Source organism: Lithobates pipiens, unplaced genomic scaffold, assembly GCF_037356315.1.
Source record: "Lithobates pipiens isolate NorthernLeopardFrog02 unplaced genomic scaffold, aLitPip1_a1.2 Scaffold_13, whole genome shotgun sequence".
Classification (NCBI taxonomy): domain Eukaryota; kingdom Metazoa; phylum Chordata; class Amphibia; order Anura; family Ranidae; genus Lithobates; species Lithobates pipiens.
Window position 1 is genome coordinate 144,439,970 of NW_027507718.1, and position 19,009 is coordinate 144,458,978.

General features: G+C 45.6%; 1 protein-coding gene across 3 annotated transcripts in view; it reads right to left on the reverse strand.

The window, feature by feature from the left end:
- The window catches only part of TJP3 (tight junction protein 3), a 566,967-nt gene that overhangs the window by 347,283 nt on the left and 200,675 nt on the right, over positions 1-19,009 (reverse strand). For all 3 annotated transcript variants that reach the window (XM_077475676.1, XM_077475677.1, XM_077475675.1), the window contains exons 5-6: positions 4,559-5,147; positions 4,305-4,408 (exon numbers count right to left, since the gene is read on the reverse strand). In XM_077475676.1, coding sequence (XP_077331802.1) covers positions 4,305-4,408; positions 4,559-5,147 — 693 coding nt within the window. The remainder of the gene's footprint in view (positions 1-4,304; positions 4,409-4,558; positions 5,148-19,009) is intronic.

The following is a 19,009-nucleotide window of genomic DNA, read 5'->3' on the forward strand; positions in this document are numbered from 1 at the left end:
AAAATGCCAAGATGGCACAAATCCCCCCCAAATGACCCCATTTTGGAAAGTAGACACCCCAAGCTATTTGCTGAGGGCCATGTTGAGACCATTGAATATTTTTTTTTTGTCCCAAGGGATTGAATAATGACAAAAAATAAAAATAAAATTTTTTTTTACAAAAAGTTGTCACTAAATGATATATTGCTCACACATGCCATGGTTATATGTGGAATTGCATCCCAAAATATATTCCGCTACTTCTCCCGAGTATGGGGATACCACATGTGTGGGACTTTTTGGGAGTCTAGTCGCGCACGGCACCCCGAAAACCAATCACCACCTTCAGGATTTCTAAGGCCGCGTACACACGGGCGGACTGTCTGACGGACTTGGTCCGCTGAAACGTGTTTCAGCGGACAATCCGCTCGTGTGTGGGCTTCAGCGGACTTTTTCAGCGGACAGTCTGACGGACTAAGTCTTTCGGAATTTCCGTAATATTGTCCGTCCAAACTTGGTTTCAGCGGACAGTCCGCTCGTGAGTAGGCTAGTTCGACGGACTAAGTATGGCGCATGCTCAGAAAGGATTTACACGGCCGAAGGTTGCATTGCAGTGTATTGGACGTCGTATTTCTAGTCCCGTCGTATGTGCCATACACGTCATCGCGCAAGCTTTCAGCGGACTGTCTGTTCGTCGTGTGTGGTCAAGTCCGTTCATTCAAAAGTAGGACGGACTGTCTGTCGGATTGTCTGACGGACTTAGTTGGACGGATAGTCCGCCCGTGTGTACGCGGCCTAAGGGTGTAAATTTTTGATTTTACTCCTCACTACCTATCACAGTTTCGAAGGCCATAAAATGCCAAAATAGCACAAAACCCCCCAAAATGACCCCATTTTGGAAAGTAGACACCCCAAGCTATTTACTGAGAGGCATGTTGAGTCCATGGAATATTTTACCGTATTTTTCGGACTATAAGGCGCACGTAAAAGCCTAAATTTTCTCATAAAATCGACCGTGCGCCTTATAATCCGGTGCGCCTTATATATGACCTTCGTGGAAAAAGCCACCCGGTCTCTTACCGTAAACTGACGTACCGTAAACCTCTCTTAGGTTGTTCTACTGCGTGACTGATAGCGATGAGTTTGAAATCCGCTTCGTAAGCATGTCTCTTAACAGGAGCCATTTTTGGGGCAGCGGGTATACTGTAGAAAATGAACGAATGAATGCGCACACCTCCTGACTAAGATGGCCGTAATGCCCAATCCAAGCAGTGCAGCTTCGTGAGCATTACGGCCATCTTAGTCAGGAGGTGTGCGCATTCATTCGTTCATTTTCTACGGTATACCCGCTGCCCCAAAAATGGCTCCTGTTAAGAGACATGCTTACGAAGCGGATTTCAAACTGAAGGCTATCAGTCATGCAGTAGAGCATGGAAATAGAGTAGCTGCGAGAGAATTCAACATTAATGAATCAATGGTACGAAAGTGGAGGAAGCAAGAAGATGCCCTGCGCCAGGTAAAGAAGACCAAACTGAGTTTCCGAGGAAACAAAGCAAGATGGCCACGGTTGGAGGACAAAATTGAACAGTGGGTTATTGAACAGAGAACCGCAGGTAGAAGCGTCTCTACTGTCTCTATTCGACTCAAAGCAACAACGATCGCACGCGACATGGAGATCAACGACTTTCGAGGAGGTCCCTCTTGGTGCTTCCGTTTCATGAAAAGGCGGAATCTCTCTATCCGCACAAGAACCACTATGTCACAGCAACTGCCAAAGGATTACGAAGAAAAGCTGGCCATTTTCCATACCTACTGCAAGAACAAGATCAATGAACAGAAAATCCGACCAGAGCACATCACCAACATGGACGAGGTCCCCCTTACCTTTGATATCCCTGTAAACCGTACTGTCGAGAGAACAGGGACCAGTACGGTATCTATACGCACTACAGGAAACGAAAAGTCATCCTTCACTGTAGTTCTCGGTTGCCAGGCTAATGGCCAGAAACTACCACCCATGGTAATTTTCAAGAGGAAGACTCTGCCAAAAGAAAAGTTTCCGGTTGGCATCATCATCAAGGCTAACCCCAAGGGCTGGATGGACGAGGAGAAGATGAGTGAGTGGCTGAGAGAGGTTTACGTCAAGAGACCGGGCGGCTTTTTCCACGAATCTCCATCCCTATTGGTCTGTGACTCCATGCGCGCCCATCTGACAGATACTGTCAAAGCCCAAGTGAAGAAAACTAATTCGGTGCTTGCCATCATTCCAGGTGGATTAACCAAAGAACTGCAGCCACTAGATATAGGTGTCAACAGGTCGTTTAAAGTTAAACTGCGAGCTGCGTGGGAGCATTGGATGACAGAAGGCGAACACACATTCACCAACACAGGGAGGCAACGCCGGGCGAGTTACGCCACTATCTGCCAGTGGATCGTGGATGCCTGGGCGAAGGTATCAGTCACCAGTGTAATCCGAGCTTTCAAGAAGTCCGGAATTATCACTGAACAGCTAAGTACCGGTACCGATGACAGCAACGAGCCTGACTCGGATACTGATGAGAATGATGAGAGGGATACGGGCGTGCTTGATGCCGAAATCGCCCAATTGTTAAACTCAGACACTGAAGATGAAGAATTTGATGGATTTGCGGGAGAAGAATAAAGTGAAAAAGTGAGTGTCTGGTTTTGTACGGTATTCACCGGTAACTGAACAGTGTTAATAGTTATTGAAGAATAAAGTGAAAAAATAATTGTCTGGTTTTGTATTTAATTGAACAGTGTTAAGAGTTATTGTTATAGACCATTTTATGGTTATTGCTAAAGAGTTGAATAAAATTTGACTTACAGTACCGCATCCGAGTTGTGTTTCATTAAATGCGCCTTATAATCCAGTGCGCCTTATAGTCCGATGCGCCTTATATATGGAAATATCCATTATATTAGCCGGTCGTTGCTAGTGCGCCTTATAATCCGGTGCGCCTTATCGTCCGAAAAATACGGTATATTTTGCCACAAGTTGCGGGAATATTACAAACTTTTTTTTTTTTGCACAAAGTTGTCACTAAATGATATATTGCTCACACATGCTATGGGCATAAGTCAAATTACACCCCAAAATAAATTCTGCTGCTTCTCTCGAGTACGGGGATACCACACGTGGGGGACTTTTTGGGAGCCTAGCCACGTACGGGCCCCCGAAAACCAAGCACTGCCTTCCGGATTTAAATATAAAATGCTACCAAAAAAACTGTTAGCGATCGCAGGGATCAGGCCTGACTCTGCGATCGCTGCAGTTATGTGTTTAGTGTTTTGTAAGTGACAGTGATCGATCGATACTGCACTTGGTGCTAGCAGGTATCTGGGCTGATCCCGCTAACAATGCGTTTTTTTGGAACCCTAAACTGCTGGGGACGCTAGTATAGATCTGATCAGATCAGATATTGATCTGTTCAGATTCTATACCACTACGGGAGGTTTATGCTTTGCGCGTGGGTGTTGGCGGTACTGGCACTAACCTAGCGCTGCCTGGGGCGACGCAGACCCTGACCCTAAAACCTAATGGATATCACCCGCCGGGTGATCAGGGGGTTAAACCTTTATTGGGTAATAAATGGTGGGTGCCCTGATGCTATAAAAAACAAACTAACCAGAGTCACCCGTAACACTTATACGGTGATCAGTGGTGAAAGGGTTAACTAGGGGCAATCAGGGGGTTCAAATTTTTATTAGGTAGTATATGGGGGTGCCTGGCGCTATATAAAAACCTGACGGGGAACCTAAATAACTAATCGGGGGGGGGGGTTGTGTGCCTGTGTGTACCTACATGTCAGTGTAGTGTTGGTGCACACTTACTTTGTGTCTTCTCCTTGTAGTCCGGTCAAAAAGACCGCCACGAGGAGAATGACATCACTTCCTCCTTCCTGTGTAAACAATACACAGTGGGAGGAAGCTTCTCATTGGCCAGGAGCGATACAGAGGGGGTGGCCGAAAACCAACGGCCATCCCCTCATCACGGAACGCTCCCGGAGGGAAACGGACCGCCGTATCCAGCGGGAGGGGGTCCGATCGGACCCCCCACCCGCTGGAAGGCAGGCACGTACATGTACGTGCTTGTGCCTGCCTGTGCCATTGTGTTGACGTACATTGGCAATACGGCGGTCCTTAAGTGGTTAAATTGATAATTACATAAGATCCATCACCTTAGCAAACTAGCGCTCATGACTTGGGACTCGCTCATTGAGTGGGGTTATGAAGGAGGAGCCCAGTATCCAGGCCTGTGTCCTGTACTGTAAGATCAAGATAAAAAAGAAAATTATTTTAATTACCTTAAGAATTAGGTCTCCCTCCTGTAGGGACTTTTCCTGAGCAGCCAGCCCAGTGTCTGTAATATGTTTAATGAAGATTTGACTACCAAGCTTCAAGCCATATTCTGAAAAAACACAATATATTGAGTTAAACAGGTAAATGCATTAAGTTTTAATGTTTGGTTAGGAAAGAACTAATAAGTTATAAATGACAGAGCAGAATGGAAAAATTATGGAGCGTTAAAGCAAACTTATGTCAGCAATGCTGAACATACCTTGTTTTTCAGTTTGTTTCACCAATATAGTTTTTACAGGTTTGGATGGTACATCCTGAATCGGTAGTCGCTTGAAACCAGACACAAGTTCAAGGCCACTATATGGCCTTTCAACAATATCACTTTCCAGGTCTGTTCTTGAATAGTCTGCTGCATCACTTCCAGAGTACCCCCTACCACTACCAGTCTCTCCCCATCTGTTTGAGCCAAATGACTCCCTGTCAGAGACTGGTTTCTCCTTGCCAGTTCTCCTCCTTGAATAATTTCCCACTCCACTTCCACCGCTCTTTATTTTGTGCTGTCTCGAGTGGTAAGAGGAACGATGAGTAGATCCACCTGAGCTACGTCCACTGGAAGAATCCCCTTCATAGCCTCTTGCTGTATCCTCATGGGGCTCCCTGCTGAAACTCCCATATCTCTCTCTCCAGGCTACAGAAGAATCAGTTTCTTCTTTTCCTTCTTTGTCAAGGGAACTTGAATGCATGAGCTCTGATGTATGTGACAATGTGGAGCTGTGAGGAAGGCCTGTGGAAATGGGGAGTACAGAGTTGCTCGCAGGAAGTTGAATTTTTCTAGGACGTTTCACAGTCTGTTGTGGGAATGTGCAAGATGGAAGATGTGAAGTTTTAAAAATGGTTAAAATAAAATTATTTTGAATTACTAACTTGCAATACTTTTATATTAAAGCATAGAAACCAACGTTTTTTTATTTTGTTTTCAGAGATATACGTGTCCAGTAGCAAAACATTGAGGTGCTTTTAAGTTAAACTCAAAAATCAGTAAACACATACAGAAGAGGACACCGTACCACCACAGGACTTTACATTTTAACTTAGCAAAGCTTGGAAAAAATAAATAAATAAAATTATCATTCGTATGCAGGGCACAGCGACAGTGTCTCTGGAAAGGGCATCTCCTGACCTTAAAATTACCTTACTTGCTCTACCCTCACAGCTCTGTGCTCCTTCACTGCCAGCAAAAATACATAGCACTTCAAGGTATAGGAGAAAATGCGACCTGTTCTCGTGTGACAGTGCTCAGGCCTAGTAATCAATCGTTAAGATAATTGTGGTCACATGACGTGGGGAGGGGGGTGGTGTCCAATAATTCGTAAGTGCTGACTACTTATTAGTTGCTTTTAATAAAACAATTTTTAACAAATCACATTTTCAAGTTGGGATATGTTTTGAAACATCTAAAATAATGGAGATTCGGTGAATAAAATTGCCTTGCTAATGTGTGCACATATTCAGCTGAATAAAGCAAAACAAATATAGTTCCTTTAATAAAGAAATTTAAGTCCCAATGTGATCAATGTGAAAGTTATAATTCGAGAAAGCGACTTGATCCGTTCCAAACACCAGCGTTGTGCCCACCACCTTAAAAAAAAAAAAAAAAAGAAAGACACTTACCAGATTGAGGTGTATACAGTCATCTGTTGACTGTCCACAAGCTGCAGATCCACATGGTTATTCATAACTAGTATCTCAGACCAGAAAAGACTTCCCAGGCACATAGAAAAGAGCCAAGGACAACCACATAGCATAAAACCCTATTTATTAATAACAAGTGAACAACAAAAGAAAGCTCTTATCTTAAGAAAAAATCCAGTTACAGGATGTGATCCAAACACTTTCTAATTGGGAAGAGCATGGTGACCTCACAAGTGATGGCTCTACCAAGTGTTTCTACAGAACAGACGTCATCAGGGGCACTGAAACCAGGGTAAAATCACGATATATGAAAAATTTGGGTGGGTTACTTCAAATGTTTCTCCAGTTCTCAATGTAGAGGTCAGTGTCAAGGTAGGTAATATTCCACCAACATCCAACAGGAAAAAAATGACAGTCTACGTTCTCCAATGCAAAATGTATTTATATCAAATGCTCTTCAAGGCATAAAATTGTTACAAGTCAATGTACAGTTATGAGCATTCCATGCTCTTCATCAGGCTTGGTGCAATGATCTACTCTCAGCCACATACTTTTATACTAACACTCCAGAGTGTAGCTTCACAGATGAATCACATTTCAAGCATCACTAAATTATCCACAGACAACTTAATCTGTTATACCTCAAGCCTACTCACATTAGCAGCTAAACATCATTGTAACATAATCATCATTCATCTAATCATTACACTTCTGAAATAAAAAGGAAGGATTTCAATTCTTATATCCAAAATAGTATGAGGTTAATTGTTAAAAAAAAAAAAAAAAAAAAAAAAATCAGAAAGAACAAAAAAAAAAAAAACTGAAAATTTAAACAAAAATCACATACAAAATGCACAAAATTGCTAAATACAACCCTATATTTCATTAAGACGGTTTGTCAGGCCAAATCCATCTCCAGGCACATTCCATAGTCCTGTCCTGTATAGTTCCATTCATCCTGAAAGGAAGAATGCAATCGCTCACATAAAAACAGGTATAGGTCATAATCCCTGTCCATTCCCTCGGGGTGCAGGGACCTCAATTTATTTATTCACCATATTTATCTCTGTTTCAATTTAAAGCGGAGTTCCACCCAAAAGTGCCGTTCATCATCGGATCGGATTCGCTCATCGGATTCTTCCCCCCCTCCAGTGCCACAATTGGCACCTTTCAGGGTGGAGGGGGTGCAGATACCTGTATAATACCAGTATCTGCACCCACTTCCGGCAATAGACTACCACGGGAGTCACGCCCCTTCCTGCACTCCCCCCACTGTCTCCTGAGAAACACACAGGTTCTAGGAGATAGCTGGGACCACTTACGACGTGCAGCGCAACTCGCGCATTCGCAGTAGAGACCCAGGAGGTGATTCCCTCAATGAGAATAGCGGCGGCAGCAGCCGAGAACCGAGTGATTGCTCGGCTTCCGACATCACTGGACCCTAGGACAGGTAAATGTCCATTTATTAAAAGTCAGCAGTTGTAGTATTTGTAGCTGCTGGCTTTTAATCATTTTTTTTGTAGGTGGACTCCCTCTTTAAGTATCCGATCTCTAAGTACCTCTTCTACAATCAAAAACCTCAAGTCTGAATCACTATGGCCAGGTTATAGAAAATGCCTAGAAACTGGTAAACCTGGCTGCCTATGTCGAATAGTACTGCGATACTGGGTAATCCTGTCTCCAATTTTTGGTGTAGTCTCACCAGCATATATTAAATTGCAGGGACATGTTAAAATATAAAATGACATAAGAGGATTGGCAAGTATGATAACCTTTCACCATCATTTTATTCATCCAGGTAGTGGTGAAAAAATTATCACCCTTCAGCAATAAGTTACATTGAATGCAATTTAGGCAACAAAAACAACCATTACTCTTTTTATCTAAAAATGTTGTTTTCAATTGATTTTCCCTTTGCGATATTCAGACCTTACCAATGAGTCTCTAATTGTACTATTCCTCCTGTATGCCTTCATCTGTAACTGCTGGAATTCTTCCGAGGATAAGCCCATCTTAGCAATGGCCAATGCCTTTTAATAACTATGAAAATATCCTCACTATAGCTGGGGACTTGAAAGATAAAAGGTAATTTCCTTACCTCACGTCTATATATACCTGTCCTATTCTCATCCTGCAACAGTTTCCTATACTCCTGTGCAGTAATGTTTTCAGGATATCCCTACTCTCTAAACTTGTCACACATATCGTCCAATCTGATCTTTCTCACAGTCACATCACTGACCATGCATTTGACCCTACATAATTGATTCTTCACAATAGATCTAAAGACATGCAGTGGATGAAAGCTGTCAAAAGACAGCAATTGATTTTGATCAGTGGGTTTCCTATACAGATCAGACTATGCGACTCTGGTCAATATAAATCCTAGTGTCCAAAAAAGGAGCAGACTTTCCCCCTAAATTCATCTTAAATTGGATCTCAAGACAACAACAATTAAGCATCATGTCAAATCTTTTCAAAGACTCAATGTCCCCCCACCATATGACAAAAATATCAATGAAGCGCCACCAGGTGGCAAAATGCATCTTGACTAGATCATGAGAAAAATATAATTTTTTTGTACTCACCGTAAAAATTCTTTTCTCTGTAGTTCGACTGTGACAGCTCCTTTCTTAGACCATTGGGTTGTTACCCCACCTTCAGGAGAGGACTAGGCATAACATGCGATAATAAATCTAGAACTTTCTAGTTCCGCCCAAGGGGCGGTCCCTTAGGTAACAACCCCTCAGCCTGCTACTGCAGCCTCAGTACGTCAACAAGCAGTATAATGTAGACAAAAATAGGAGGGGAGGGTGCTGTGTCAGTCGGTGAACTACAGAGAAAAGGATTTTACAGCGAGTACAAAAAAAAGAAATCCTATTTTCGCTTACATTCACTGACTGACAGCTCCTTTCTTAGACCATTGGGACGTTCCCAAGTAGTGCCAAAACAAGGGGTTGGAAAACAGCATAAAAACGTCACCCGCAATGGCATGTGCGAACTAGTACAAAAACTTTACCCACAAAAAGAAGTGTGTGGAAATAACCAAGAATTTTTTATTTTTTTGGGGTAAAAGAGTGCTCCTCATCTGGGAGTCACTACCTCCAAACCGCCTCAGAACTGCAGTAACAAATTCAACAGTGCATTTACTTAAAAGTACTGTTTTTTTACCAAAAAACAGGAAAAAATGTAAGTGCAATTGCAATTATGAGGCCGCCTGCAAAACTTTGCAGCCAAAACAGGCATCCGCCGATGCACTGACACCTACCTTGTAGAATTTTGTAAAGGTGTGAACAGACAACCAAGTCGCCGCTTTACACACTTGACAGGCGCTTGATGTCGGGAGGCCCAAGACGTTCCAATTGCCCAGGTGGCATGGGCCGTGACCGGAAAGGGGAGCACCCCTTGGAGTGCAGCGACTACTGAGCGAACCGATTCCATTTTGAACCTCTGCACTTATACAAATTAATTGAGGGCTTTTAGGTCCAAAATTGGATGTACCCCTTCCTTTTTGGGGACTACAAACCGGTTTGAGTAGAATCCCTGGAAACGTTCCGATTCCAGAACAGGTACTACCACCACGCCACTCAACAGGTCCCTTACCGCCCTCAATAGGGCTTCCTGGCGAGCAGGGAGTACAGGTAAGCTGGAGGGGAAGAATCTGTTTTGCAACCAAGAGAGGAACTCTATCTTGTAGCCTGAGGAAATTGGCCGGACAGCCGAGAGGCCCACCGGGCTGCAAACTCCCGAAGGCGAACCTTCATGCGGTAGCACTTTTGTTTATAGGCCTGTTAGGCTTGCGGCTCCAGGGACGCTTTTGTCCTTCAGAGGTCGTTCTGTCGGGCTGGGGACGCTTAGCCGAAGCCCCAGGTGGACAAAAAGGCCGTTTGTGAGCCATAGTAATAACTATGTGGGTTATATTGGCGTATCAGGTGCTGGAAACTGGCACGCCCCTTAAGGCGTGAACTTCCCCCATATAACCCCTCCCATTACTGGGAGTCCTCACATTCGGGAGTTCAATTATGTTATTTATATATTTTTTTTTCTCAATATTTTTATTCAAATTTTCAACAAGAGAAGTTACAATTTCGGTATCTGACAATGTCGATACATAAAAGCACAAGAAAACAATATGAAACAATGCAAGTAGAGAGAAGGAGGAAAAAACTGGTTGTACATGTGTGAAGTTGCGAGGGTACATCAAAGAGTTACAGGCCCACCCCCTCCAGGTAGTCGTCCCGTATCTTGCTTCTTTTAGGGGTCAAGAGACAAACATCTGAGCCTTTATTATCCAACCCTCCCTTTTTGACTTCAGTGCCATAGTAAAACCTAAATAAATGGTAATTAAAAAGGTGCTGGCACATGTGTTTTCAGGTGTACTCAATTAAAGAAGGAAAAGAAGTAAAGTAACTATAGTAAGAAAGGGTAAAGAAATAAGGAATAAAAAGTAAAGAAAGAGAAAAAGAAGGAGAAGAAGAAGAAAAAGGGGGATGCACTCCAGTTCCCGGGGACCGCCCTCCAGTCCCACACCAGAAAAAAAAAGAAAAAAAAAAACCTTTACCCAGTTACGAGATCTCTAATCCAAGGTTCCCACACTCTGTTAAACCAAGCCATTCTATCAGCAAGTATTGCCAATAAACGTTCATTCACCATTATCCAGGACAATTTTGTTTTAAGTAAGTAAAACGGGACAATTGGTGATCTCCACGATTTGGCTATGGATATCCTCGCTGCCACAAAGATGAAAGCTATAAGCTTGCTCATTGGCTTTAAAGCCCCTTCTACGGGGCGTCCCAGCAGCGCATGCAGGGGCGATTTGCGGAGGTTCACTCGAGTCAAAGAATATATAAAATTATACGTGCGTATCCAAAACCGTCGCACCTTCGGGCACGACCACCATATGTGATACATGGTACCATCCGCATTACAGCCCCTAAAACACCGCGGGGACACCCCAGGGGCGAAGGTGGCCAGTCGAGCTGGGACCATATACCACCTCATCAGCACCTTATAGTTTGCTTCAATCAAAGAAGTGTTAATAAAAGATTTAGATGCACCTTGTATTATTTTGTTCCACTCCTCCATCTTCAAGGTGGTATGCATATCCCCTTCCCATTTCTCCATGTAAGGCAATTTCTGAAAAGGTGGGAATAAAATATTGTATAGCCGAGATATGTGGCCCGTGAGGCTGTCGTGTGTCCTACAAATAGTTTCCATCGGGGTGCATGCGGTGAGTGCAGAAATGCGAAAAAGTGCGCTATTTGAGTATAGCGGTAGAATTCCGACCTCGGGAGCTGATACTTTTCTTGTAGAGACGTTCGCGACAGAGCCCCCCTATGGTCACATAAGTCAGCTATACGAAGTAAACCTTTGTTGGTCCACCACGAAAACTCTTGGGGGCGGAGACCCGGGGCGAACATGGGATTGTTAAGCAAAGGGGCTAGTGGGGCATGTCCGGATCTGAAGTTATGGGTAGTAGCTAGCCTATCCCACAAATTTAGAGAAGAACAAAGTCGGGCACATCACCTTAGGCCTGTCTTTTGCCCTCATCCACATTAAGTGGCTAATTTCTTTTCCTGGAAATTGAGAGGATTCCAACAGCATCCAGAGCGGTCTATCTCGATTGGTATGGAACTGAATTAATTGTGAAATTAATGCCGCCTGGTGGTATTTAAACAAATCCGGCATGCCCAGGCCACCCCCTGCCTTCGGTGTATACATCGTCTGTCTATTCACCCTGGGTCTTCCGTGCTCCCATATATAGTCCAGCAGTTTACTCTGGAACCTCTGGAGTTCTCGCCTATCAATAGAGATCGGTAAGGTTCTGAATAGGTAGAGTACTTTAGGTAAAACCGTCATCTTGATTGAACACAACCTGCCAAACCATGACGGAGGGTTATTCAACCATCGTTTAAGATCTGCAGAGATTTTTTTAAACAGTGGGGGAAAATTATGTTTATACAATGACGTAAGAGTAGGGGTCAGTGTGATACCCAAGTATGGTAAGGCCTTGTCTTGCCATTGGAAGGGAAAAGAGCTCCGTAATGCTCGGACTATATGTGGTTGTAGGGATACATTAGGTGCCTGAGATTTGGAGTGGTTTACCTTTAACCCTGTGAATGTTGTAAAATGTTGCAATACCCCGTGCAAATTAGGTAAAGAGGTGACTGGGGAGGAGAGGAGCAGTAAGATATCGTCTGTGAACAAAGCGCATTTATGTTCCCGTCCGCCACTTGTAACACCCAGTATGTCTGGATGTTCACGGATTTTAATAGCCAGTGGCTCCAAAGCTAATATAAACAATAGGGGGGACAGGGGGCACCCTTGGCGGGTCCCCCTGCATATGTGAATGTTCGGTGACTGGTAACCTTTGATCATTAGATTCGCCGTGGGGGTGTCATAAATCATTTTAAGCGTGGTCAAGAAACTTGGTCCGAATCCATATTTACCCAAAATAAAGAATAAATAATTCCAGGACAAAGAATCAAATGCTTTATGCAGGTCAAGAGAGACCAGTAGTGCTCCTCTCTGTCCCCCTCCATCCCAACCTGAGTTCAATGCAGAGATAAGATCAATGACGCGTCTGGTCTGATCTGGGGCTTGTCTAGTAGGGACAAACCCAGACTGGTCCGGGTGAATATAGTGTGCTAGGAACCCATTCAAACGTGTAGCCATTATCTTGGTCATTAATTTAAGGTCCACGTTGATTAGAGAAATGGGCCGATAATTTGTGCAATCACCGTGGTCCTTGTTTGGCTTGGGAATTACATGTATGTAAGCCCTATTCTCGTGTGGAGGCAAAGGGCCGCCCCTGCGTAGCTCATTGTAGAAAGAGCAGAGGTGAGGAGTCAGAATCTCGCTATATTCGCGGTAATAGTGGCCCGAGAGACCATCCGGGCCCGGCGATTTTGACGGGTGCAGGGATTTGATGGCCGCCGCTATTTCCCTCTCTGTAAACTCTGACTCCATTATCTCCACATGATCTCTAGATAATGTAGGGAGCGGTAAATCCCGCAAGAATGCTTCTGCCTCTTGTACATTAAGATCATTGGGAGAATCGTACAACTTAGAGTAGAACGCGTGGAATTCCTTCAAGATGAGCTGAGGATTTTGGGAGGCGTGGCCATTTTGTAGTCTAAATTTGGGGGGTGCTGGATTAAAAGGTCTTGGATTGAGTTTCCTAGCTAGTAGGGTGTTAGGTTTGTCGCCGAGAGAATAGTGCCGGTGCCTATTCCATCTGACGTATTTGTCCGCTCTTGTTGTGAGGCTCAGATTTAAAAGCCAAACGCGCTTCGTCAATCTGGCTCCTAAGATCTGTTTGCGGGTTGGATTTTTGTGCCTGAGTTATGTCTAACAGCTCCTTCTCTTGCTGCTGAATTATCAGGTCCCTTTCCCGTTTGGTTCTGGCAGATAGTTGTATTAGTTTGCCCCGAACAGTGGCCTTATGGGCCGCCCACACTATGGAGGGAGAGGTATCCTCAGCGGGGTTGTCCTGGAAATAGTGACGTAAAGTTTTTTCTATTTCATCAGCAACGAATGGGTCATTCAATAAGGATTCGTTTAATCTCCACGCGGCCGAGCACGGTCTGGCCCATAAGCCTGTTAGGACTACCTGGACCAGAGAGTGGTCGGACCATGCCACAGGGATAATTTTAGACTCCAAGACATATGGGAACAGAGGGGACAGTAAACAAATGATCTATACGGGAGTATGTTTTGTGCACTGGAGAATAAAACGTATAATCTCTAACAGAGGGGTGTACATTGCGCCAGAGGTCGATGAGGTCATAACTGTGTATTAAACGAGCTATTTCGCAGCTGTGTTTTGGGGCATGTTTCAGAATAGGCTTCCCCAGGTTAGATCTATCCAAGATCCGATCCAGGGAAGCATTTCTGTCGCCCCCGAATACTACGTGACCGGCTACATGGGGCATTACCACCTTTAACATTGCCCGGAAGAAAGATAATTGACCCGTATTGGGGGCATAGTAGGAGAGAAAGGTGACAACGCTGTCATCTATCTTTCCGACCACCAGAATATATCGACCTTCCCTATCTTTTAGAACATTAGTTGGAGTGAAAGGGACGCGTTTCGCAAAGCATATGGCCATACCCCTTTTCTTATCGGGTCCACTAGACAGGTAAGCTGTGGGGTATCTGGCATTCAAATATTTAGGGGCTGAGTTCCGTGAGAAGTGTGTCTCTTGTAATAGTAAAACGTCCACCCTCATTTTATGGTATTGGTGAAAAGCCTTTGCTCTCTTGGTCGGAGAATTCAGGCCTTGTACATTATGTGTCACTATGGAATAAGTCAGTTGTGGATTATTGGTCATGATGGTTTAGCAGGTTGTACTCACTGTGTTGCTGCTGGAGGCAGACCCCACCGAGGCCGTCAGGATTTCTCGGCCGGATCCAGTCCCGGAACCAGAGCGCATCCGTAGAATAAGAGGTTGGAGAAAGGAAAGAAAAGAGGAAAGACATAAGGTTAAAAGCATAACAATAAAAGTAGAACTGCGCGTTCATTGCCACCGCAAGGATGACAAAGGTAACTAAAGTTACAGCTAAAAGTAACCCGCACACTGTCTGGCAGTGCACCTATTGGGGCACCAAGTCCCCCTTGTTTGTCGTAGAGTTGTCCCCACTAAAGGTGTAGTAACAAGTCCACCACGAGTGGCGTGCGCCCTCCTCCGGCTCTGAAAACACGGCCGTTGAAGGGGTCAAGCCAGGCCGCCACCGGAATCAAGGCATCCTTAGAAAAACAAAAGCAATGTAAAATTAGGGAATTTAACATAAGGTTTTGTCATCCTCAAACTATTTGGGAGAGGAAACAAACTCGGGTAAAGTAGCACCCCAAGCAACCGTAAAACAGCATCCCCCCCCCCCAGAAAAATAAGGGATAATATAAAAAGGATTAGAACAAGCCATCATCACCATGTAGAGGAACAATAGCTTCGCTCAGTCTAGGGGGGGGGGGGGGGGGGGGACACACAAAAAAATAAAACAAAACAAAAAAAAAAAACCCTGAAGAGTCACAGGACAGCGTCCGAGTCCCTGAGAGATATCAAGTTCAATCTTGAAAGGGGCCCATCAGGGCCGATTTGGGGTATGAAGGTCCCACGACAGGTCAGGTGACTGACTGAGACTTCTTGGCCCTGGACCTGCCTTGCCGTGACCACAAGGGGGACACTGGTCGACCCTCGTCCATAGGGGTGTTGGGGGGCAAGAGGCTCCATAGGAAGCAAACCCAGATTCTGGAGCAACGCCTCACCAGACTGGAAGTCGGAGAAGTAGTGGGTTTTACCCTTATAGGCGAATGTCAATCTGAAAGGAAAAGACCATCGATACTTGATGCGGTGATCGATAAGTTGAGTCATAAGCGGTTTCAGTGTTCTCCTCTTTTGGATCGTCGATGGAGCTAGGTCCGCGAAAATCTGGATCGAGTGATCCGCCATAGAGATGTCTCCCCTCTGTCTTGCTTCCAACATTAGTCTTTCTTTAATCCGGTAAAAGTGAGGTTTGACTATCACATCTCGCGGTAGTCCATCCGCTCTTGGGGCAGTCAGGGCTCTGTGAACTCTGTTCAGCTCTAGCTGATGGGGGGAGATATCTGGTATCAATTCCGTCATCAGGGCGTGGATCGATTCTTCTAAGTTCGCCTCCATCTCTGGGAGGCCTTGTACTCGAAAATTGTATCTCCGAGATCTGTTCTCCAGATCTTCAATCTTTGCGTTCGCTTGGTCAAGTTGGTCTTGGAGAGATGGAATCATTCTAGAGTTCTGATTCACACGCTTCACCGTACCATCCATTTTAGACTCAATGGTGTCTAGCCTTTCTCCAATGTTTTGAAAGTCGTTTTTCATGCCTGTTGTAATTATATCACATGCTTTGGACAGTTCTTGTTGCAACAGGGTTGAAAATCTGGCCAACAGGACAGTGACAGCGACTGTAGGGGCGGGATGCTGGGCAGGCCCGTTTCCATTTTGACTCAACACAGCCTCAGCCATTTCAGCCATCTGCCTGTTTGTGGAGGAGGCTGGGGAATCTGAACAGTATAGCTTGTTCAGGGGAGTCTGACAGGGGAGACAATTGAGGGTGTCCCCTCTGTGAAGAAAAAAGCTCTTCCTGAGACTGGGATGAGAAGGGATCTCTGTGGATTTCAGCTTGGGTGATAAGGCTAGAGCGGGGCAGTGTTGTCAGCAGGACTTGTCCACCTCCTCGCGCTGCGCCCCCCCTCTCCCCCTCCTGCATAACTTGAGGGGAATAGGCATAGGCCGGGTCACAGTCTGCTTCCATGGGGTCCCGTGCTACCTGGGGTCGCTGGATGTTAAGCCTGCTGTTATCTGTGATCTCTTCTCCTCGCTGCCGCTCAGCCTGTGTCAGACGCTGCGGAGGGGGCTGTGGGCTGCCTCTCTGTGGGTCTCTCCTCCCGGGCGCCATCTTGGCCTGTTGTGAGGCCTGTGAGGTGCGGGACTTATGAGGCTGCTGGGGATGTTTGCGCTTGTGTGAGCTGTTCCCTGTCGTTCTCCGCTGCATCCTCCGCTCGCGGGAGCCTGGCTGCAGGTCCGGTGGCGTTCCGGTCGTTCCCCCTCGCTATTAATAGCTAAAAATTGCCGGAGGAATGCGGAGCTAGATCAGAACATGTCTGATCGCGGCACCACGCGCATGCGCACTCTCTGTTATTTATATTTTAAACATGGCCCTGCAATTTAATACAAGTTAGTGAGATTACACAAAAAAATTTGAGACAGGATTACTCAGTATCGCAGTACTATTAGACATAGGCAGCCAGGAAAGTACAAATACCCCCCAAATGACCCCTTTTTTGAAAGTAGACATTCCAAGGTATTTAGTAAGAGGAATGGTGAGCTTTTTGATGTTGTAATTTTTTCCTACAAATTCTTTGCAAAATGAAGATTTTTTTATTTTATTTAAATTTTTTACCACAAAATTGTCATTGTAATAGGCTATTTCTCTCACATGGCATGTGTATACCACAAATAATGCCCCAAAATAAATTCTGCTACTCCTGATTATTACAATACCACATGTGCAGGACTTTTCCACAGCCTGGCCACTTAGAGAGGCCCAACATGCAGGGAGCACCGTCACGCGTTCTAGGAGCATAAATGACACATCTAACTTGTAGACTACCTATTACACTTTTGAAGGCCCTGGAGCCCCAGGACAATAACACGTGACACCGATGTGGCACTGATGACAGATGCCACTAATACGTGGCACTGATGACACGGGACACTGATGACAGATGGCACTGATGACACGTGACACTGATGACAGATGGCACTGATGACACGTGACACTGATGACAGATGGCACTGATGACACGTGACACTGATGACAGATGGCACTGATGACACGTGACACTGATGACAGATGGCACTGATGACACGTGACACTGATGACACGTGACACTGATGACAGATGGCACTGATGACACGTGACACTGATGACAGATGGCACGTGACACTGATGACAGATGGCACGTGACACTGATGACAGATGGCACTGATGACACGTGACACTGATAAAAGATGGCACGTGACACTGATATGGCACCAATGACAGATGGCACTGACGACACGTGGCACTGACGACACGTGGCACTGACAGGTGGCAGATGGCACTGACAGGTGGGACAGATGGGCATTTTTTTTTCACTAAACGCTGTATCTCTCAGTGGTTCATCTCTCCCTCCTCACACAGTGTCTGTCTGAGGAGGGAGAGCCGGCGATGAGAGATGATCTCATATGTTTACATGAGAGATGATCTCATATGTTTACATATGAGATAATCTCTCATTGGACACGCCGATTGCGCTGTAAACGGCCACTGTGTTTGGCCGTTTACAGCGATCTGTTACTGGCTGTGTCCGAGGGACACTACCAGCACAGAACATCCCCGGTGTGCGCCCGCGGCAGCGGGCAGAGGGGAAGTAAACAGGAGGATGGCCAGGGACGCCCTCCCGGCAGTTAGCTTCCGCGCTGTAGCCGTCTTTTGGCTATAGCGCGGGTGCGAACTGGTTAAATGATGATTAACATTCCAGGCGGCTCTGGCCACAATGGAACCGTCAAAGGCGCCGGGGCCTGATGGCTTCACCTTGACTTATTAGCGCACCTACACAGCACTTCCTTAAGGCATTTAATAAGGTGAAGGAGGGTGGTGACATGCATGTTGACTCGCTTCGGGCGTACATATCGTTAATCCCCAAGAAAGGGAAGGACCTATCACAATGCGGGAATTTTCGGCCCAATTGCACTTTTGAACGTAGATCTGAAACTCTTTGCCAAGATCCTTTCCAACAGATTAGTGCCGCATATCCCGAGCTTGATACATCTCGACCAAGTGGGGTTTGTCCCCATGCGGGAGGCATGGGACAATACGACCAGAGTTCTTAACATGATCCACGCTGCCCATAGGGGAGGGAGGCCCTTTCTCCTTCTCTCTACGGATGCAGAGAAGGCCTTTGCCAGGGTGGCCTGGCATTTCCTGCAGGCCACCCTGGCACACGTAGGTCTGGGCACCTGCATGCAGAACTGGATATCTGCGTTGTATTCCAAGCCCTCTGCGGCAGTACAGGTGAACGATTGGCGCTCAGACTATTTTTCGATTACCAACTGGATGCGGCAGGGTGCCCCGTCCCCGCAAATTTTTATCCTGATGCTGGAACCCTTCATGTGTCATGTACGCAACGACCCCAATATAACGGGAATACAGAAGTCTTTGGCTCATCACAAGCTCGCGGCCTATGCGGACGATCTTATGTTTCCAACCCTACCGTCTCCCTGCCGAACATTTTGGAGGTGCTGCGAGTGTATGGGGCCCTGTCAAACTATAAGGTCAATTGCGCCAAATCCGCTGTTTTAAATGTCTCTGTGCCAGAAGTTGAGGCCAGGGGCTTGCGCTCGGTCTTCGCATTCCATTGGGCAGTCGACTCCATTAGATACCTGGGTGTCAATATCACCTCGGATCCGGCGCAGTTATACCTGCACAATTATGT